Source organism: Carassius gibelio, chromosome B19 (genome assembly GCF_023724105.1).
Source record: "Carassius gibelio isolate Cgi1373 ecotype wild population from Czech Republic chromosome B19, carGib1.2-hapl.c, whole genome shotgun sequence".
Taxonomy (NCBI): Eukaryota; Metazoa; Chordata; class Actinopteri; order Cypriniformes; family Cyprinidae; genus Carassius; species Carassius gibelio.
In genome coordinates this window covers 2936392-2958258 of record NC_068414.1, presented here as the reverse complement: position 1 = coordinate 2958258, position 21867 = coordinate 2936392, and the positions used below count along the sequence as shown (strand labels likewise).

General features: G+C 43.0%; 1 protein-coding gene and 15 non-coding genes across 16 annotated transcripts; 14 read left to right on the top strand and 2 right to left on the bottom strand.

The window, feature by feature from the left end:
• Positions 1-4253: 4253 nt before the first annotated feature.
• Positions 4254-8350, top strand: LOC127979557 (uncharacterized). The gene is made up of 5 exons (XM_052585091.1): positions 4254-4809; positions 4933-5142; positions 5471-6267; positions 6377-7366; positions 8324-8350. Exons 1-5 carry the CDS (start codon positions 4293-4295, stop codon positions 8348-8350), a joined length of 2541 nt encoding a protein of 846 aa, XP_052441051.1. The 5' UTR covers positions 4254-4292.
• Positions 8351-8622: 272 nt separating this feature from the next.
• On the top strand, positions 8623-8694 carry trnaq-uug (transfer RNA glutamine (anticodon UUG)). Its single transcript has one exon. It is a non-coding gene; the product is annotated as a tRNA-Gln (tRNA).
• Positions 8695-9551: 857 nt separating this feature from the next.
• trnaa-agc (transfer RNA alanine (anticodon AGC)) lies at positions 9552-9624 on the bottom strand. The gene has a single exon. It is a non-coding gene; the product is annotated as a tRNA-Ala (tRNA).
• A 936-nt stretch (positions 9625-10560) lies between these two features.
• trnap-ugg (transfer RNA proline (anticodon UGG)) lies at positions 10561-10632 on the top strand. Its single transcript has one exon. It is a non-coding gene; the product is annotated as a tRNA-Pro (tRNA).
• A 97-nt stretch (positions 10633-10729) lies between these two features.
• Positions 10730-10803, top strand: trnai-aau (transfer RNA isoleucine (anticodon AAU)). Its single transcript has one exon. It is a non-coding gene; the product is annotated as a tRNA-Ile (tRNA).
• Positions 10804-10909: 106 nt separating this feature from the next.
• trnaf-gaa (transfer RNA phenylalanine (anticodon GAA)) lies at positions 10910-10982 on the top strand. The gene has a single exon. It is a non-coding gene; the product is annotated as a tRNA-Phe (tRNA).
• Positions 10983-11117: 135 nt separating this feature from the next.
• trnaq-uug (transfer RNA glutamine (anticodon UUG)) lies at positions 11118-11189 on the top strand. Its single transcript has one exon. It is a non-coding gene; the product is annotated as a tRNA-Gln (tRNA).
• A 1866-nt stretch (positions 11190-13055) lies between these two features.
• trnap-ugg (transfer RNA proline (anticodon UGG)) lies at positions 13056-13127 on the top strand. The gene has a single exon. It is a non-coding gene; the product is annotated as a tRNA-Pro (tRNA).
• Positions 13128-13224: 97 nt separating this feature from the next.
• trnai-aau (transfer RNA isoleucine (anticodon AAU)) lies at positions 13225-13298 on the top strand. The gene has a single exon. It is a non-coding gene; the product is annotated as a tRNA-Ile (tRNA).
• A 106-nt stretch (positions 13299-13404) lies between these two features.
• On the top strand, positions 13405-13477 carry trnaf-gaa (transfer RNA phenylalanine (anticodon GAA)). Its single transcript has one exon. It is a non-coding gene; the product is annotated as a tRNA-Phe (tRNA).
• A 135-nt stretch (positions 13478-13612) lies between these two features.
• Positions 13613-13684, top strand: trnal-uag (transfer RNA leucine (anticodon UAG)). The gene has a single exon. It is a non-coding gene; the product is annotated as a tRNA-Leu (tRNA).
• Positions 13685-14541: 857 nt separating this feature from the next.
• On the bottom strand, positions 14542-14614 carry trnaa-agc (transfer RNA alanine (anticodon AGC)). Its single transcript has one exon. It is a non-coding gene; the product is annotated as a tRNA-Ala (tRNA).
• A 936-nt stretch (positions 14615-15550) lies between these two features.
• On the top strand, positions 15551-15622 carry trnap-ugg (transfer RNA proline (anticodon UGG)). The gene has a single exon. It is a non-coding gene; the product is annotated as a tRNA-Pro (tRNA).
• Positions 15623-15719: 97 nt separating this feature from the next.
• On the top strand, positions 15720-15793 carry trnai-aau (transfer RNA isoleucine (anticodon AAU)). The gene has a single exon. It is a non-coding gene; the product is annotated as a tRNA-Ile (tRNA).
• A 106-nt stretch (positions 15794-15899) lies between these two features.
• trnaf-gaa (transfer RNA phenylalanine (anticodon GAA)) lies at positions 15900-15972 on the top strand. The gene has a single exon. It is a non-coding gene; the product is annotated as a tRNA-Phe (tRNA).
• A 135-nt stretch (positions 15973-16107) lies between these two features.
• trnaq-uug (transfer RNA glutamine (anticodon UUG)) lies at positions 16108-16179 on the top strand. Its single transcript has one exon. It is a non-coding gene; the product is annotated as a tRNA-Gln (tRNA).
• The last annotated feature ends 5688 nt before the right edge of the window (positions 16180-21867 follow it).

Here is a 21867-nt window from a genome sequence, read left to right as displayed (position 1 = left end):
GTTGGTCTCAGGGTGTCTAAGTAGACTAGAGATGCGAAGACTTTGTCACTCTAATGAGGAAGAGGAAAAGAGAGACAGAGGTGAAAAACAAATTCAAATGACAAGCAAAATTTCTGTTTTTCAAATGAGGAAAATTATTTTTTTCCAATTAAATGTTATCAAAAACATAAACAATATTATTATATTTCTTGCTTTGGACAAAAGAATACAATAATAATTCTGATATCTCTTTTCTTAGTCTGACAGGATTGACACCGTACACCTTTCAGTTGGACCGCTCACCAGGGAGTCAGCGAAGGCGACAGTTGCTCAACACGTATCTCTATTAAATTGATCCCAACGTTGGATGAGATGCTAAAACTTGGATTGCGTTTCCAAATGTAGGGAGGTTAGGAAGAACAAATGAGAGGATGATTACAATCAAATTCATAAGGATGATTCGTTGTCTTTGGCACGATTGTGTATTTACTTCACTTAGAATTGATTGATGGTTCTTACATGTCCTACAAATGTAAAAAGAGAAGAGGAAAGTAAAGGAGAGAGAGGACGGAGATGGTAAGTCTCAGAAGCGGTTACCTCAACTACAAGGAGAGCGTTGTGTTAGTTGCTGCACAACTAATCAAACAAAATAAACTTTAAATGAAAGAGAGTTGTCTTTCTAATTTATTTGAACTCGTAGTGAGGGATAACAATGTCTCCTTTTAGGGCTCAGGTTTGTCGTTCCCAGGCTAGGATACACAAAGTAAAGAAATGGTAAGAAAAAGTAAAATTAAAAAAATTAATAAATGGGCAAAATATGCAAAAATGAAATTAAAAAAAAAAAGAAATCAATAAGTAAAACAATAGTGGTTAAGTGTATAACCAAAATAGGAAGAGGGGTAAAACGCATTCAAATAAGTAAAGGTCTGAATAGCATATATTCAGATGGGTAATAAATAAATTAGGAAGAATAAGTTTACTTAAACTTCCAAAGTTCAAGGCTTATTCATTCCTAAAATAATAAGACCCAAAAGAGAATACTAGAAATAAAAGATCATATGAAATGATCTGAGAGGGAAATTTTAAATGATTCAAAATAAATTTAATGTTTCAATTAAATTTCAATTTGACAATTAATAATTGTGAGTCAGTATTTCCCTTTCTAGTAAAATGAAAATAAGTGGTCTAGTGAGAAAACAGAGCGATAAAAAGAAAGAGACTAACAAGTGTTAGTTAAGATGTTGAAAATGGTTAAATCACGTCAGCGTTGCCCAAACACACATTATTCTACCACTGGATGGTAATGCTAACGGCTAACCTTTGAGGCTAGTGGCTTTAGTATAGACTTCAATGTAAATGCAATGGTTTCGTTAGCTTAGCGACACCGCAGAGTTTGTGCGCTGCGCGTGCACAGTTCAGAGTTGCTCCGGAAGTACGTTAGGCTTCCGGGTCACGGTCGTCACTATGGCAACCAAAACACATTCTAGTGGATCAGCACATGAATCGTTGCATTGTTGCAAATACAGTTAAGCATGTTACATGAAATGTCGGCTCATTTCAACACTGTACAAATAACAACACCGCCTTTCAGTTGGTTTTGCGATGTGGCACTTAAACTCTCAGTTTGTATAGAGTTAAATTTATCTTAATTCAAATAGCAGCTTCCTGCTGTAGTTAAGGGAACACAGTTATATCAATCTCAGCAATTTGAATCTCCGTGCCAGTTTTTCTGGACACAAACATAAAAGTTTTCCTTCGCTGTTGGTACACAGTTAAACTTTACTTGATCAAGCTTTTAAAACACTCCCATTCAAATTACTCTCGGACACACGCAGTGTTACGCGAGATTGCATTCACTTTGTGAACGGATACAAATGGGCAAACATTGTTCTCTAATGTTTTAACGTTAACTTAGGGGAGTCGAATATCAAATTTGATTCGCCAGTGGAACACGCACTGGCAATCAAACAATATGAATACGGGGACTTTGATAAATAGCTTGAGGAACCCGCTCAAAACTATTCTTTATTCACCGATTTATATCCCTTTTGAAACACTAACAGTTTAGCTCCGTTCAGCAAACAGTGACTGAGATAGCGTTTGAGACACTGGAACACGCAGTGAAATCAAATCAGCTATAAAACAAGGCATTACACAAATGAGGAACACGCTCAATTTCTACCTTATTGTACGATCTCAGATGTTTACTTTTAAGTTCACTTACTGCTGTTAACAAAGGGGAGACGGACTCGAGTTAAAGTCTCCTCTAGCTCCTTTCATTCAAGCGGGAGGGCGCGCGCTGCTTACGTCACACTCTCAAACACGCACGTCTCGCAAGCTTCTCATCTTTCATTCCTTTAGCAAAATCAAAGATTAAATAACTTGGTTTATGCTCACAATTTAGATTAAACTGCCCGCATTCTCCACCATAATAAATGTAAGGGAAACAGGTCAATTTAGCTCAAAGGGAATCATTTAAGATTTTAAAGGGAATTTGAACAGAATCACTGTTTCACGGCTGTTCACGGAGACGCGCCTGCGGTTCAGTGAACGAGCCGTTTAACATCAAATCTGCGCTGGATACTAATATCCAAACTATAGTGAAAACACTATCAATTAGCACAGTAACAAGATCGGCAGTTTAAGACATTAACTTGTAAGCACAAAACACAAGATACTTCTCTTTTCAATATGAATAAGGCTTTATTAGATAAATCTAAGACATATAAACTAATCTAACACATAAACGCACGCACACACACATTCACACAAGTTGCAGGAAGGTCGAAAGTTAGGGAAAGATGAGTTTAAGAGAATGGAAATATGGAATCCCAAGTTAACAGCAATACGTTAAATTGCATAGACATGAACAACCATCAATCACGTAATTAGCGCTCGCATTGAGTTCCTCAATGAGGTTAAAATTATATTAGATACACCAGTAAAGGTCACAGTCTGGAGGTAAAGTTACTTGCATCTCCTGTGAAGAAGGAGCCTCGGTGAAAGGGCTATCCCGAGGTCGTTGATTGGCTGGAAGTTCAGTCTCTGAAGTGACGTCTTGGGAAGCCCGTGGTTGTTGGGCGTTGGCTGAAAGTGCAGAGTCGTGTTCGCTGGTTGAAGTTGAATGGACGTTACAAAACTTAACTCAGAACACGAAACTCTCAAACGGAAAAGAAAAGAAATAAAGTTTGACGAGACTAGGTTGTGTTCCTTCTCATAGTAGCAGCAGGCAGGCACGCTGGAACCGCGCTCAAAGAACAATGATGACTACCGCATGGCTAGATGCTACAAGCTAAAGCTAGGTAGCAAAGCTACAAGCTAAAAGCTAAGAGCAGGCATGACTGATAGCACGAGCAATGCTAGAACTAAAAGCCGACATGGCTAATAGCAGCAGCTAGACTAGAACTAAAAGCAGACTAAAAGCAAGGCATGACTAAAAAAAAAAAAAAATTACATCGTGTCCAAAGTATTTAAAACTTCCTGTTGGCCACCCCTCAAATGTTGCCTTGACCAATCAGATATGTTCTTGAGTCTTGGGTATCATAAATCATTTGTTTATCTTACCAAGCATGTGGTTCTTGCCTCACAGGGTCTAATTTTGGACATGATTCCTATAACATGATTATGATATATTTTACAAATAAATGATTGTCAGGACAATATCAAGCAAGAAAATGCGATTATTTGAATACTAGACATGACTAGGTATCCTATAGTTATCAAAAGACATACACAATAAGTGATTATACATGATAGTCAAATGTGTGGGTTACACGTAAATGAATATGGAGTTAAGCAATAGAATGATTCATTCATAAGTCTTTTTTGAGTTCATTCTGGTCCATATATAATGTATAAAAAGCAGTTTCTTTGCCATTCTCTGGCAAAGGACTTTTCTGTGAAGACAAAGGTTTAAAGCCCTTCCCCCTTAGGAATTTCAGTCTGGTTTCACTGGCTGGGGGGGGGGGGGGGAGTCAATGCAAGTATTTAACTTGATCTCCTGGGTTTCCATGTGATGTCCAGCGTTGCATTTCAATCACGAACAATAAATTTGACAATCTCTTCTTCGAATTAAAATTGTTAATAATTGTTCTATTGGTGTTTATGTTGAAAGCTGTTGTGTGAACAAGTTGGTTGGTTGGTTATCTTGCTTAGTTCCTGTGGCACTAGAACTGATTTATGACTTCCTGAGGAATTCAGCTCATGTTTCAGTGCACACAGCTCTGATAGACTCTTTGATTTGTCTGATTTGACTCATTTCTGCTACAAGCGGCTGGCCAGATGTCATCGTCCGCCTAGACATTTGGCATTTTATGCGACGTCTGGCAGTAGGGTGCACCACTGACGCCCACCAGTTGTACCCTACTTTTATGGCAAGGCTGTCATCCTGTATTTTTGAGTGGGATGCAGGGGATCTCACTCTGCTGAGACAGGCCAAAAGGGAGCAACTCATCCAACAGGGCTGGCCTACTCTGTCGGAGGCAGAACTGGACCATCATTTAACTAAAGCTGAGCTGCTCCAGCACTGCAGGAGGAGAACACGGGGAGAAGAAACCACTTTCCGCCTCCTTGATATGCTCATCAGAGAGCTCATGGGTGGCAAGGGGAATGATGCTCTTGGTGTTCCTCTACTTGACAGTGTGAGAATGCAGCACATCTGGAATGTCCAGAGGCGGCACATCACCTGTATCCAAGACCCTCCAAATGTGCCGCTCTATACTGAAACTGGAACTACAAGCAAGGGTGGGGTGGTTCTAAAAACTTATCGTTGTGCCAGAGGCTCCACATCCCTGGAATCATTTCACTGCCACCTAAACAGATTTATTCCAGGTTTGTCATGTCAGAATATACCACATTTTGCCACTAATTCCTGTTTATCAAGATATTTGCAGATTAAATTTTATGTTTTGCATTTTCTCAAAGCAATATTTGGCTTTCTATTTCTTTTTCTAGGGAACAGCGCAAACAGCCTGAACTTCCAGATTTATCTCCTGGAAGGTTTATTACGCTGGAATCAGGACCGGGCTGAAGCTGCTGTTGCAGATGGAGGTTCAACTCTGCGCTCTTACACAGGGGAGCTGTTTTACTCTGTCAATGAGAACTACAATAAGTTGTATGGCAGGAAATTGGTCCCTAGCTTCACTCCACCTGCAGTATACACAGGTAAAAATATTTTGATAAATGCAGCTCATGATGTAGCATGTTTTTGGTAAAATTACAAGTGCTTTTGGACAATAATAATGTAATTTTGACATATCAGAGAAAAATTATACTACCAGAATATTTATACATTATTCTGTGTTCTAGGTTTCAGGGCAGAAAATAAAATACATAGTAGAATATAGAGTAATCCTGTCTTTTTATGATACCCTCTGAATTAGATATATATTGTTCATACAGAAGTGGACAACAAAATATTTACTGCATTTCTAAATAAACCTTTCTGCATAATTTCCATTAAAAATGTTTCCTGTTACAAATATTTCCTCAGGGGAGCTCATTGGAGTACAGTACTTGTTGAGGCAGAATAGTCAGCCCCTGGAGGACATGTGCCCTACCTCTGATAGGACCTCTCAATTGCTGGAGGAGATAGATGTGGAGGAGCAAGTGGAAAAGGATGAGGGTTTCATTGATTTCTTTGGAGAGGAAGCCACAGTGGCAAATCTTGTGGCATCAGATGACTTAGTCCTTTCAGGTCCACCAGTTCTACCAGCTGCACCAGTTCCCAGTGTCCAGGCTCCTACAGCTGCACCACTGCCCAGTGTCAAAATTCCACCACTGCCCATTGTCCAGACTCCACCACTGCCCAGTGTCCAGACTCCACCATTGCCCAGTGTCCAGACTCCACCACTGCCCAGTGTCCAGACTCCACCATTGCCCAGTGTCCAGACTCCACCATTGCCCAGTGTCCAAACTACACCACTGCCCAGTGTCCAGACTCCACCACTGCCCAGTGTCCAGGCTCCACCACTGCTCAGAGTCCGGGCTCCTTCAACTGCACCAGTGCCCAGTGTAGCTGCATCACTGCTCAGTGTCCAGGCTCCACCATTGTTCAGAGTCCGGGCTCCTTCAGCTGCACCAGTGCCCAGTGTCCAGGCTCCACCACTGCTCAGAGTCCGGGCTCCTTCAGCTGCACCAGTGCCCAGTGTAGCTGCACCACTGCCCAGTGTCCAGACTCCACCACTGCCCAGTGTCCAGGCTCCACCACTGCTCAGAGTCCGGGCTCCTTCAGCTGCACCAGTACCCAGTGTCCAGGATCCTTTAGATACACCAGTGCCCTCAGCAATGGTAAAATTTCCTTTTCTATACGAATTGTCACTCATTTAGTTATCTGCCATTAAGCAGTAAACTTACTTAACAGCATGTAAATACCTAACCAACAGTTATATATTTCCAGGCTGTTGACGAACACTGCATTCCTGGAATGGACCGGGTGGATGCGTTGGCAGAGTGTCTGGTGGAGCTGCGCACACAGACAAGCCTCACACTTACCAACCAACAAGTTGCGACCATTGTGGGTCTGTGGCAGAACCTGGACAAATTTGATAAAGACAGGGTGGTGTATGCTGCTCGTCATCAAGACAGGCTACTTACAGGACGTTTTAGGTCCCCAAAAAAGAAAGCTGTCTTCACTCCTGGTGTCGACAGCACAAAAAGGTGTGTTTTGGGTTCTAGCGGCTCTCCAGCACAGTGGCCTAATTGCTGTCGCCTTGTTGAAATGATTTTCATAAGGTTATGTAACATCCACCGAAGCCCCAAGAAACAGCGGACAGAATGTCTGTCTAGATGGGATCTCATTCTTCGTGATTACAGAAAAATTCGGCAGCTAATCCTGAGCAATGGAACGGTGATGAGTGACACAACCCTTCAGCTAGTTGAGGTAAATCAGAGGACCCTTACGACATGGCACAATAACCGTTTAAAGGGTCAGGAGGTCTCCTTGCTGTTGCAAGGGCTGGACCTTCCAGAGGCACGTCCAGTGGCTTTGGATGTTTTGCCTCCAGCACGAGTACAGCCTGTTGTGCCTCCACAATATAGCCACCAGTTGCATACCTACCAGATGCCACCAGACACAGCTGGACAGGCAAAGACAAAGTTTAGAAAGATTGCGCCCTCAGCTACCTGTACATCTGCCACAGCAACTTCAATCTGGCCATCAGCCGTACACCCTCAGCATTCAGCCACGTCCAGCCAGCTAAGGACAATTTGTCCCAGGCCGACAGCACCACACCCATTGGTTCCTGACACACCCACTGCCCCTGTTGTGTCTCAGATGTTTCTGGTGCCCTGCCCAGCCCCATTTTCCACCATTAACCCTGGAGCAATTTCCTCTGAGCCACCTGCAAATGACACAGCCACTCCAACCAAACGATCGTACAATCGCACTGTAAAAGCAAATTCGTGCAGAAAGTGTGGCCAATTTCGTACTCAAGAAACTGGCCATAGCCAGTACAAAGGCAAAATATATTGCCCTAATAAAGAAACAATTACGAAGGAGCAGTGGTTACAGATTATGAGAAGATAACTCATTTATTTATGTGTGATACATTCATTTTGTTCTCTTGGTTGGATCTGTTCTGTTTTTTATCTTCCAGCCATATTTAATGTTAAAGAGTTATACTGTGCACTTTTTTTTATCTTGTATTATTATTATTATTATTATTATTATTATTATAAACATGTGGGTATGTATGTGAATACACTATAATACATATGGAAATATATATACATATTAAATAAAGTTAAACTATTATTATTATTATTATAGAAAGGTTTATGTGTAGAGGAAGCAGTATAAAGTAAAATACCAAAATGTGTAGATTTTGATGTATATATTTATATATTTTTTTGTACTTATTTTATATAGCGTGTGAACTTAAAATTCTTAATTTTATATTGAATTTAGTACTTTTCCTACATTTTTTTAAATATGTATATAGTTAATAAATATATTTCTCTTTGACTGGTGTGTTGTATTTATTTGTTTTATTGAATGTAATGACATTCAGTTTACAGTTAAATTCAGTGTCACGTGTAGCTTTGCAGTAAGTAATATGATACAATAAAGTGTGAATGCCGTAATAAGGAGGTTATTTTGTCCCTACTGCCACAGGAAATGATTGCCTTAATAAATGCACTTTGACTAATGATAATGATAATGAGAATAAAATAAAAATCAATCTTAGAAACGAAAGAATTATTAAATCAAAAACATTACTGTCAAAATCAATCTTAGAAACGAAACAATAATTAAATTCAAATACATTACTTTTAAAATCAAACTTGGACACGAAACAATCGATTTACGATTTTTAACAAATACACGCATAACTTTATGTGACAGCGTGGATTCGAACCTACGATTTCCTGAATTTCTCGCGCTTCTCTTCCTCTCTCTCCCCTCTTCCCCCCCTTCTTATACAGACAATTGTTCCCCAGCTTTGGCGGAGTTGGGAGAGCGTTAGACTGAAGATCTAAAGGTCCCTGGTTCGATCCCGGGTTTCGGCAAAATCTCTCACTCTTTTCCGTTTTTTGAGGCGGGCCAGTGACCAAAAATCACTGGGTTCCAACTTCTCTGTATAACTGCTTCCCCACTGCCACGGAGCTATCTGTTTCCCAGTTGGCCACCAAACAAGCAGTTTCGGTTCCATGGTGTAATGGTCAGCACTCTGGGCTTTGAATCCAGCGATCTGAGTTCGAATCTCGGTGGAACCTGTGTGCTTTCTTGCCGCAGGAAAAGATAAAAACAGCACTAGGTTGGCACTGGTGACAGTCTTTGTGGCCCTGTGAGCAACGGCTGCTCCAGGTAAGGTTTCATGGTGTATTGGTTAGCACTCTGAATCCAGTGATCCGAGTTCAAATCGCGGTGGGACCACTTTTTGCAACCAATTTGCGCAGGACCATGTCTGAAATACTTTTTGGCAGCTTTGAGTCCAAAAAAATTAACTAACGTAGAGACTGTGGCAGCATTGCATCGATGCCCAGTCGGTCTCTTTAGGGCACTGGTTCTCAAACCTGTCCTGGAGGCACCCCTGCCCTGCACAGTTTGATTGTCTGCCTTATTAGACACACCCAAATAAGGTATTGCGGTCTCTATCAATGAGTTGATGATTTGAAACAGGTGTGATAGATGAGGGAAACATTCAAAATGTGTAGGGCAGGGGTGCCTCCAGGACAGGTTTGAAAACCACTGCTTTAGGGAACTGTGTGTAAAATGGCAATGTTTTGCAACCAATTTGCACAGGACCATGTCTGAAATACTTTTTGGCAGCTGTGAGACCCAAAAAAAGCTAACGTGGGAGTGTCGCAGCATTGCGTCAGTGCTCAGTCGGTCTCTTTAGGGCAATGGTTTTCAAACCTTTCCTGGAGGCAACCCTGTCCTGAACATTTCGTATGTCTCCCTTATTAGACACACCCAAATCAGGTCTTGCAGTCTCTATTAATGAGCTGATGATTTGAAACTGGTGTGTTAGATGAGGGGAAATGCAAAATGTGCAGGGCAGGGATGCCTCCAGGACAGGATTGAAAACCACTGATTTAGGGATGTGTGAGTAAAAGGGCAGGAGCCAACTTGGAGAATGCGGGCATCGATCCCGCTACCTCTCGCATGCTAAGCGAGCGCTCTACCATTTGAGCTAATTCCCCTGGCCTTTCAAGAATGACGAGCATAGCTGCGAATGACCGGCTTGATGCAAAGAGGCCGTCCCTCCTCTGGGCTTGCACCTTTGCACTGGCCGCGATTGTGTTGTCGAATTAACAAAGAGATTTAGCTTTTGTGTTAAAGGACCTTCTCGGTCTTGTTACGCCAGTATGCATGTGCGGATTCTTGTATTATGCAGACCACCTTGCATCACTCGGGTCACGCAGACAACTTCTCACCTCTTTTTCTCACACTGACTTAAAGAATAAGGAAGCGCATCTCCATTCCAGTCCTCGCTTCCCAAAGGTCTGCATATTTTGCATGTCTCTCTTTGTTAGCACACCTGATTTGGATAATCAGCTCATTAGAAGTGAGCTCCTTGCGATTGACATGGTCCCTACACAGTGTTCATTGCTCCCCACTCCCTGAGCAGGGGAAATCCGTCGAAGTTTACTTCACTTTGGAACATTGGTTCACGGATTTGCGCTGCGCAACGTCTTCACACATGGACAAGTGTGACATCATATACCTCTGTATACCTCTGTACACCTCTGTGTTAGTCACTTTGAACTGAACGTACACATACGCTCTGAACTTGAATCACGGAGGGATGTCATGTGATGTCCACTTCTCAGGGCACTTACGTTTGAATGGAACAAATGTCTGAAGCTATACGAGAAACATACAAAATCTGAAGAGCAGGGGGCTCGAGGACTGGAATTGAGAACCGCTGGTCTAAGTGACATCTGACAGTTTCAGCTGTCCTCCCTAACATCCCTCTACATGTTAGATACAGCCACATTTTTAGGTCAGTTAAGAGGCCAACTTGCGTTCGTTAGCCTTTAACACTGTCTCGAGGTCTTTGATTGCTTCCACGTTAGTTCATGTTCCTTCTTTTATTGATGCTGCAGTAGCTCTTTTTTCTCAGCCCAGCACAGGAAGGCTCGTTGGTCTAGGGGTATGATTCTCGCTTTGGGTGCGAGAGGTCCCGGGTTCAAATCCCGGACGAGCCCTTGGTAGGGATAAAACGTGAAGCTTTTTTGTGTCATTGCGTTCACTAACATTGAGGCAGTTTTTTATTCAATCGGGTAGAGGCAGATGGCTAAGGGAGGCCGGTTAGCTCAGATGGTTAGAGCGTGGTGCTAATAACGCCAAGGTCGCGGGTTCGATCCCCGTACTGGCCAGCTGTTTTTATTGTCTGGGGGCTCATCTCTGCTCTGCTCTTCTCCTGTGACAAAGAGTAGGGTGATCTCACTGAAATCCCTGCTTGCTAAGCAGGAGCTTGTTGTGGCCGAAATAGCTCAGTTGGGAGAGCGTTAGACTGAAGATCTAAAGGTCCCTGGTTCGATCCCGGGTTTCGGCAAAATCTCTCACTCTTTTCCGTTTTTTGAGGCGGGCCAGTGACCAAAAATCACTGGGTTCCAACTTCTCTGTATAACTGCTTCCCCACTGCCACGGAGCTATCTGTTTCCCAGTTGGCCACCAAACAAGCAGTTTCGGTTCCATGGTGTAATGGTCAGCACTCTGGGCTTTGAATCCAGCGATCTGAGTTCGAATCTCGGTGGAACCTGTGTGCTTTCTTGCCGCAGGAAAAGATAAAAACAGCACTAGGTTGGCACTGGTGACAGTCTTTGTGGCCCTGTGAGCAACGGCTGCTCCAGGTAAGGTTTCATGGTGTATTGGTTAGCACTCTGAATCCAGTGATCCGAGTTCAAATCGCGGTGGGACCACTTTTTGCAACCAATTTGCGCAGGACCATGTCTGAAATACTTTTTGGCAGCTTTGAGTCCAAAAAAATTAACTAACGTAGAGACTGTGGCAGCATTGCATCGATGCCCAGTCGGTCTCTTTAGGGCACTGGTTCTCAAACCTGTCCTGGAGGCACCCCTGCCCTGCACAGTTTGATTGTCTGCCTTATTAGACACACCCAAATAAGGTATTGCGGTCTCTATCAATGAGTTGATGATTTGAAACAGGTGTGATAGATGAGGGAAACATTCAAAATGTGTAGGGCAGGGGTGCCTCCAGGACAGGTTTGAAAACCACTGCTTTAGGGAACTGTGTGTAAAATGGCAATGTTTTGCAACCAATTTGCACAGGACCATGTCTGAAATACTTTTTGGCAGCTGTGAGCCCCAAAAAAAGCTAACGTGGGAGTGTCGCAGCATTGCGTCAGTGCTCAGTCGGTCTCTTTAGGGCAATGGTTTTCAAACCTTTCCTGGAGGCAACCCTGTCCTGAACATTTCGTATGTCTCCCTTATTAGACACACCCAAATCAGGTCTTGCAGTCTCTATTAATGAGCTGATGATTTGAAACTGGTGTGTTAGATGAGGGAAAATGCAAAATGTGCAGGGCAGGGATGCCTCCAGGACAGGACTGAAAACCACTGATTTAGGGATGTGTGAGTAAAAGGGCAGGAGCCAAATTGGAGAATGCGGGCATCGATCCCGCTACCTCTCACATGCTAAGCGAGCGCTCTACCATTTGAGCTAATTCCCCTGGCCTTTCAAGAATGACGAGCATAGCTGCGAATGACCGGCTTGATGCAAAGAGGCCGTCCCTCCTCTGGGCTTGCACCTTTGCACTGGCCGCGATTGTGTTGTCGAATTAACAAAGAGATTTAGCTTTTGTGTTAAAGGACCTTCTCGGTCTTGTTACGCCAGTATGCATGTGCGGATTCTTGTATTATGCAGACCACCTTGCATCACTTGGGTCACGCAGACAACTTCTCACCTCTTTTTCTCACACTGACTTAAAGAATAAGGAATCGGTTCTCCATTCCAGTCCTCGCTCCCCAAAGGTCTGCATATTTTGCATGTCTCTCTTTGTTAGCACACCTGATTTGGATAATCAGCTCATTAGAAGTGAGCTCCTTGCGATTGACATGGTCCCTACACAGTGTTCATTGCTCCCCACTCCCTGAGCAGGGGAAATCCGTCGAAGTTTACTTCACTTTGGAACATTGGTTCACGGATTTGCGCTGCGCAACGTCTTCACACATGGACAAGTGTGACATCATATACCTCTGTATACCTCTGTACACCTCTGTGTTAGTCACTTTGAACTGAACGTACACATACGCTCTGAACTTGAATCACGGAGGGATGTCATGTGATGTCCACTTCTCAGGGCACTTACGTTTGAATGGAACAAATGTCTGAAGCTATACGAGAAACATACAAAATCTGAAGAGCAGGGGGCTCGAGGACTGGAATTGAGAACCGCTGGTCTAAGTGACATCTGACAGTTTCAGCTGTCCTCCCTAACATCCCTCTACATGTTAGATACAGCCACATTTTTAGGTCAGTTAAGAGGCCAACTTGCGTTCGTTAGCCTTTAACACTGTCTCAAGGTCTTTGATTGGTTCCACGTTAGTTCATGTTCCTTCTTTTATTGATGCTGCAGTAGCTCTTTTTTCTCAGCCCAGCACAGGAAGGCTTGTTGGTCTAGGGGTATGATTCTCGCTTTGGGTGCGAGAGGTCCCGGGTTCAAATCCCGGACGAGCCCGTGGTCGGGATAAAACGTGAAGCTTTGTTGTCTCATTGCGTTCACTAACATTGAGGCAGTTTTTTATTCAATCGGGTAGAGACAAATGGCTAAGGGAGGCCGGTTAGCTCAGATAGTTAGAGCGTGGTGCTAATAACGCCAAGGTCGCGGGTTCGATCCCCGTACTGGCCAGCTGTTTTTATTGTCTGGGGGCTCATCTCTGCTCTGTTCTTCTCCTGTGACAAAGAGTAGGGTGATCTCACTGAAATCCCTGCTTGCTAAGCAGGAGCTTGTTGTGGCCGAAATAGCTCAGTTGGGAGAGCGTTAGACTGAAGATCTAAAGGTCCCTGGTTCGATCCCGGGTTTCGGCAAAATCTCCCACTCTTTTCCGTTTTTTGAGGCGGGCCAGTGACCAAAAATCACTGGGTTCCAACTTCTCTGTATAACTGCTTCCCCACTGCCACGGAGCTATCTGTTTCCCAGTTGGCCACCAAACAAGCAGTTTCGGTTCCATGGTGTAATGGTCAGCACTCTGGGCTTAGAATCCAGCGATCTGAGTTTGAATCTCGGTGGAACCTGTGTGCTTTCTTGCCGCAGGAAAAGATAAAAACAGCACTAGGTTGGCACTGGTGACAGTCTTTGTGGCCCTGTGAGCAACGGCTGCTCCAGGTAAGGTTTCATGGTGTAATGGTTAGCACTCTGAATCCAGTGATCAGAGTTCAAATCGCGGTGGGACCACTTTTTGCAACCAATTTGCGCAGGACCATGTCTGAAATACTTTTTGGCAGCTTTGAGTCCAAAAAAATTAACTAACGTAGAGACTGTGGCAGCATTGCATCGATGCCCAGTCGGTCTCTTTAGGGCACTGGTTCTCAAACCTGTCCTGGAGGCACCCCTGCCCTGCACAGTTTGATTGTCTGCCTTATTAGACACACCCAAATAAGGTCTTGCGGTCTCTATCAATGAGTTGATGATTTGAAACAGGTGTGATAGATGAGGGAAACATTCAAAATGTGTAGGGCAGGGGTGCCTCCAGGACAGGTTTGAAAACCACTGCTTTAGGGAACTGTGTGTAAAATGGCAATGTTTTGCAACCAATTTGCACAGGACCATGTCTGAAATACTTTTTGGCAGCTGTGAGCCCCAAAAAAAGCTAACGTGGGAGTGTCGCAGCATTGCCTCAGTGCTCAGTCGGTCTCTTTAGGGCAATGGTTTTCAAACCTTTCCTGGAGGCAACCCTGTCCTGAACATTTCGTATGTCTCCCTTATTAGACACACCCAAATCAGGTCTTGCAGTCTCTATTAATGAGCTGATGATTTGAAACTGGTGTGTTAGATGAGGGGAAATGCAAAATGTGCAGGGCAGGGATGCCTCCAGGACAGGATTGAAAACCACTGATTTAGGGATGTGTGAGTAAAAGGGCAGGAGCCAACTTGGAGAATGCGGGCATCGATCCCGCTACCTCTCGCATGCTAAGCGAGCGCTCTACCATTTGAGCTAATTCCCCTGGCCTTTCAAGAATGACGAGCATAGCTGCGAATGACCGGCTTGATGCAAAGAGGCCGTCCCTCCTCTGGGCTTGCACCTTTGCACTGGCCGCGATTGTGTTGTCGAATTAACAAAGAGATTTAGCTTTTGTGTTAAAGGACCTTCTCGGTCTTGTTACGCCAGTATGCATGTGCGGATTCTTGTATTATGCAGACCACCTTGCATCACTCGGGTCACGCAGACAACTTCTCACCTCTTTTTCTCACACTGACTTAAAGAATAAGGAAGCGCATCTCCATTCCAGTCCTCGCTTCCCAAAGGTCTGCATATTTTGCATGTCTCTCTTTGTTAGCACACCTGTTTTGGATAATCAGCTCATTAGAAGTGAGCTCCTTGCGATTGACATGGTCCCTACACAGTGTTCATTGCTCCCCACTCCCTGAGCAGGGGAAATCCGTCGAAGTTTACTTCACTTTGGAACATTGGTTCACGGATTTGCGCTGCGCAACGTCTTCACACATGGACAAGTGTGACATCATATACCTCTGTATACCTCTGTACACCTCTGTGTTAGTCACTTTGAACTGAACGTACACATACGCTCTGAACTTGAATCACGGAGGGATGTCATGTGATGTCCACTTCTCAGGGCACTTACGTTTGAATGGAACAAATGTCTGAAGCTATACGAGAAACATACAAAATCTGAAGAGCAGGGGGCTCGAGGACTGGAATTGAGAACCGCTGGTCTAAGTGACATCTGACAGTTTCAGCTGTCCTCCCTAACATCCCTCTACATGTTAGATACAGCCACATTTTTAGGTCAGTTAAGAGGCCAACTTGCGTTCGTTAGCCTTTAACACTGTCTCGAGGTCTTTGATTGCTTCCACGTTAGTTCATGTTCCTTCTTTTATTGATGCTGCAGTAGCTCTTTTTTCTCGGCCCAGCACAGGAAGGCTCGTTGGTCTAGGGGTATGATTCTCGCTTTGGGTGCGAGAGGTCCCGGGTTCAAATCCCGGACGAGCCCGTGGTCGGGATAAAACGTGAAGCTTTGTTGTCTCATTGCGTTCACTAACATTGAGGCAGTTTTTTATTAAATCGGGTAGAGACAGATGGCTAAGGGAGGCCGGTTAGCTCAGATGGTTAGAGCGTGGTGCTAATAACGCCAAGGTCGCGGGTTCGATCCCCGTACTGGCCAGCTGTTTTTATTGTCTGGGGGCTCATCTCTGCTCTGCTCTTCTCCTGTGACAAAGAGTAGGGTGATCTCACTGAAATCCCTGCTTGCTAAGCAGGAGCTTGTTGTGGCCGAAATAGCTCAGTTGGGAGAGCGTTAGACTGAAGATCTAAAGGTCCCTGGTTCGATCCCGGGTTTCGGCAAAATCTCCCACTCTTTTCCGTTTTTTGAGGCGGGCCAGTGACCAAAAATCACTGGGTTCCAACTTCTCTGTATAACTGCTTCCCCACTGCCACGGAGCTATCTGTTTCCCAGTTGGCCACCAAACAAGCAGTTTCGGTTCCATGGTGTAATGGTCAGCACTCTGGGCTTTGAATCCAGCGATCTGAGTTTGAATCTCGGTGGAACCTGTGTGCTTTCTTGCCGCAGGAAAAGATAAAAACAGCACTAGGTTGGCACTGGTGACAGTCTTTGTGGCCCTGTGAGCAATGGCTGCTCCAGGTAAGGTTTCATGGTGTAATGGTTAGCACTCTGAATCCAGTGATCCGAGTTCAAATCGCGGTGGGACCACTTTTTGCAACCAATTTGCGCAGGACCATGTCTGAAATACTTTTTGGCAGCTTTGAGTCCAAAAAAATTAACTAACGTAGAGACTGTGGCAGCATTGCATCGATGCCCAGTCGGTCTCTTTAGGGCACTGGTTCTCAAACCTGTCCTGGAGGCACCCCTGCCCTGCACAGTTTGATTGTCTGCCTTATTAGACACACCCAAATAAGGTCTTGCGGTCTCTATCAATGAGTTGATGATTTGAAACAGGTGTGATAGATGAGGGAAACATTCAAAATGTGTAGGGCAGGGGTGCCTCCAGGACAGGTTTGAAAACCACTGCTTTAGGGAACTGTGTGTAAAATGGCAATGTTTTGCAACCAATTTGCACAGGACCATGTCTGAAATACTTTTTGGCAGCTGTGAGCCCCAAAAAAAGCTAACGTGGGAGTGTCGCAGCATTGCGTCAGTGCTCAGTCGGTCTCTTTAGGGCAATGGTTTTCAAACCTTTCCTGGAGGCAACCCTGTCCTGAACATTTCGTATGTCTCCCTTATTAGACACACCCAAATCAGGTCTTGCAGTCTCTATTAATGAGCTGATGATTTGAAACTGGTGTGTTAGATGAGGGGAAATGCAAAATGTGCAGGGCAGGGATGCCTCCAGGACAGGATTGAAAACCACTGATTTAGGGATGTGTGAGTAAAAGGGCAGGAGCCAACTTGGAGAATGCGGGCATCGATCCCGCTACCTCTCGCATGCTAAGCAAGCGCTCTACCATTTGAGCTAATTCCCCTGGCCTTTCAAGAATGACGAGCATAGCTGCGAATGACCGGCTTGATGCAAAGAGGCCGTCCCTCCTCTGGGCTTGCACGTTTGCACTGGCCGCGATTGTGTTGTCGAATTAACAAAGAGATTTAGCTTTTGTGTTAAAGGACCTTCTCGGTCTTGTTACGCCAGTATGCATGTGCGGATTCTTGTATTATGCAGACCACCTTGCATCACTCGGGTCACGCAGACAACTTCTCACCTCTTTTTCTCACACTGACTTAAAGAATAAGGAAGCGGTTCTCCATTCCAGTCCTCGCTCCCCAAAGGTCTGCATATTTTGCATTTCTCTTTTTGTTAGCACACCTGATTTGGATAATCAGCTCATTAGAAGTGAGCTCCTTGCGATTGACATGGTCCCTACACAGTGTTCATTGCTCCCCACTCCCTGAGCAGGGGAAATCCGTCGAAGTTTACTTCACTTTGGAACATTGGTTCACGGATTTGCGCTGCGCAACGTCTTCACACATGGACAAGTGTGACATCATATACCTCTGTATACCTCTGTACACCTCTGTGTTAGTCACTTTGAACTGAACGTACACATACGCTCTGAACTTGAATCACGGAGGGATGGCTCGTTGGTCTAGGGGTATAATTCTCGCTTTGGGCGCGGGGGCCAGCCGCGAATAGTTGTCATGCGCTGACAGCCAATCAGACTGCAGCAGCTGGCCAAAGAGCGGAAATTACATCACAGCCAATCAGATTTTTTCATGCATTCATTTGGACCGGGGTTCGAATCCCACTCACACAGGTCTAAACTATTATTAAACTCAGCTTTATGCTTTTTAATAAATAAAAAAAATCTAACATTTAACAACACCTTACAGCTACAAAGTTTTTGAAATTTATGTCTTTCCTTTTTGGATTACAAAGCAAAGGATTATATAAAATAAACACAGTAAAATAATGCTAGTATACATTACATGATTATATAAAAACACAAATGGTTATATTAAATTACTTTTCAAATGTAAATTGAAGAAAATTTTATTTAACTGAGTAATATTCAAGTACTGAGTGAAAATTGATTGATGGAATAATGTAAGTCACACTTAAGATAACTGATCAAGTAAGAGTTTTCAAAACCATAGACACTGTAAAATATTAGTCATACGAAGTGGAAACAGCACTCGTGAAGCAATTTGTATTTTTCAGTTGTGTTTATTAAATGCTTTTAGCACCTTTTAAGATCAAGCCAAAATAATTAAATAGAAAAAAGAATTCTGACAATATAAATAGATATTACAATCTCACACTGAAAAATTAAAATATACAGTATATACATGAGTTAAATATTGCTAAATAAGCTGCAAATTAATATCTCGTATTTTTCTTTAGACTCTTTCCAGGTCACCTCTTTCTCAATGCCCTGATGTTGGTAAATAAAGAAGACTTTAGCTTTACTTTTTTTCAAAAACTTTTTTGAACTTATTTCAGGATAGCCTGTGTGTGTGTGTGTGTGAGGACTGTTTGGATCCTGGCTAAGTTCCATTTCACAAAATCTGCACAAGTGAACAACGTGTTCATCTCCAGGCCTTTCGTGTTTTTGCAGTCCCGTTTCTTTGTGTCCTTCAGTTCAGTCTAAAGTGCTCCATTTCCATAAAGTCTTGGAATGACATCCTGGTGTTTACTTCTCTGCAGTCGTGTTTAATGAAGAACTGGTGTTCAGCAGTGTGGTCAGGTGCTTGACATAATGTGACGTGTAGTTTTGTGGTCATATGGAGCGTGCTGTTAGGATGTCTTCCTGTGGTGTTTATTAAGCACGTTGTCGATAGGCTCAGCGTTCGCTGTCCAGTACAAACACCCTGTCAGCAGTCTTCACAGGTCAGGTACGGCCAGCACATGCAGAGGTGACAAACATGTAGCTCCTATACAGAGGGGAAACATGTGATCAATTTCTGCATCATGAACATTCAGAGTGAGGCTCCACATGAGACCCATGAGATGAGGACAGCGAGGACACAGACAGAGAACCAGTGGGGTCTACAACAAGCTGAATATTGAGTTTAATGTGTAAGGAAACAGAGTTTCTTCAGGTTTATGAAGGTGAAGTTAAGACCTTTTTAAAACCAAGCAAATCAAATTTGAGGAACAAATGAGGAAAAACACAAATATGTTCTGTAAATGGAAATGTCTGGATAGTAGTATTAACTTCAGAGTTTGAAAACACAACTTCCAACAGATATTCATAATTTAATTTGACAGAAACACACTGAAAGCCTCTGCTCCCAGACACTACAACATTTCATATGTTACTGTACGTTCAGATCATGCTGCAAAATCATGCTGCCTTGTTTTCCAGTGAACATGCATAAATATTATTAAATAAAGATAAATTTACTGGAGATACAAAATTACATGAAATACAAAGACTTGTTTGAAAGAATTGTTTGATTATAACAAGAAGTAATATCTGCCATTTAGGGAAAAAAAGTCACCTAAATTCAAAGAAAAGTTATAGTAAATCATTGACAAATATTTTTTTATTGTTTTAAGTGTAAACTAAGGAGCCCCGCACATGACATGCAAGAAAAAAATAAATAAATTGTGTGCATGCTTTACTCATTTGCTGGCAATAGTAAATCGAGGGAACGCTATAGTAATCGAGTGCACGTTTTAGTACATTGAGGGAATGAATTAGTAAATCATACACACGTTTTAGCCTTATATTTTTTCCTGCATGTCATGTGCGAGGCTCCTTAGTAAACTCATTTAATTAGTGTTACATTTTTCAAGACTTCATTTTACATTTGCATCATAAATTACATATTGATTGAAAGATATCTGCACTGGAAAACAAGACAAAACTCAGAGGAAGTGATTCATTCCTTTCAAACTTTCTTAAGGCATTAATTTGTGAAAGGGTAAATTAAGACATTTTAAGACTTTAAAACCTGCAGGAACTCTTGTGTGTTTGTTGTTAATGTGTTAAATATTCACCTGTCTCTGACTGAAGATCTGCTCGGGTCCCAGGAAAAGATGACAGCAAAGACACAATCAGTGAAGAAGCAGTGCTCTCTGAAAGAACAACAACAATATAGCAATATTAAAAAAAGGAATAATTATAACTATATTACAGACACAAACAAACACACTCAAACACATAAATAATACTTAAATTGAAGCACATAATATTATATATATATATATATATATATGTGTGTGTGTGTCTCTGTGTGTGTGTAAGCATTGGGACTGTATGATATTCACAAATAAAAGATTTTAAATCCTGTAAGATTGTATGCAGTTTAATTGTAAAACTATAGTAATCTTGCTGTTCTTGGCAGACTGATATTCATTTAAAGTCTCATGACTGTCCTGTAAATATAATGCCAATTCAATAACAACAATAGTACATTTATTGTTGTGATTCTACTAAAATAACATGGCTAAATCATGGTTACTATAGTAAAACCATAGTCAGAAAACATTTTTGAACTGTGGAATACATGTAATCTCATCACAAAAGTGAAAATAATGTTTACTTCATTCATAATTCAACTTGTAATCAACAGATGACATGTTAATGATGACAAACAATACACAGAAACGTAAATCATGGCTATGTTCATTCATAATTTGCAAACAAATCTATCTAGGCTGAACTATAGTAAACCGTTTAGAAACGAGCAAAGTTTACCAACGTGATTTCATCATTAACGGTAACGAAACGTCAGCTGATATCACGTAAAGTATCTTACCTTTGATAGACGCTTGAGAATGCGTTGAATTTAACAACGGAGCCGATCGCTGTTGTGTGTTTTCTTCTTCTCCTTCTTCTGCGAATTCAAACTTCCCGCGGTGCCGAAAACCGGAAGAGCGCCACGAGAGCGCTAGCGGCCGAAATATATTACATCCGTAGTGGTTTAGCACTACCATTGAGAATGAATGGGAAACGGTTTAGGGCCGTTTAGCTAAACAATTCAAGGCCGCGGCGCGGGAGACCCGGGTCCGATTCCCGGCCAATGCAGCAGAGGTCGTGTTTTTAAGGCCATGTTAGTCGTTCTTCATAAGCGGCAGCTGTCCCCAGAGCCACGAGTACAGCGCAGCTTCACTCACTGGTGGCTGAATGTCAGAGTTGTTGTTTCCCGCGCAGGAGACCCAGGTTCGATTCCCAGCAGAAGCAAAGCAGTGTATCTTGCTACTTTAGAAGTGGGCAACTTATCAGTGTTTTACAGGGAACTAGTGGAAGCACTCTAGACAATGCTTTTCCATGCTTGTTCAACGAAGTACAAGCAATTATGGCTCATGCACCTGTGAAAAACTCCTGAAGGCAATAAAAAGGCTGCAGGCAAGAAAGGTCATGCTTAAAGAAACCAATGAGAGTAAACTGACCTGTTTGTTGTCTCTAAAAAACACCAGAAGAAAAATGTCCAGGGTCAATGCTGACCTGCATGAAAGTGGAATAAACTGCAAGGTAAGTAATGTAAGATCCCCAAGACAGCGGTACAAGGTCACAGTTGGACAGTGGCTTGTTGGAAGAGCAGGGTAATGACTCCCAGCAAGAACTGACAAATCTGGTGCAGTCCAGGAGGCTGAGGTGCCCTGTGGTTCTTAAGGGAGCTGGTGGCCACAGAAGTTAACGCCTCTCACTTTTGATATTGACCTCCCCCACTCCCCTTTGCTCAGAGACACTTTTGCTCATATCAGTTCATCAAATACCCATGGAACTTGATCAGTTTGTCTGTCAGTTGTTCAGCTTTAGCATTGGTCGATATTACCC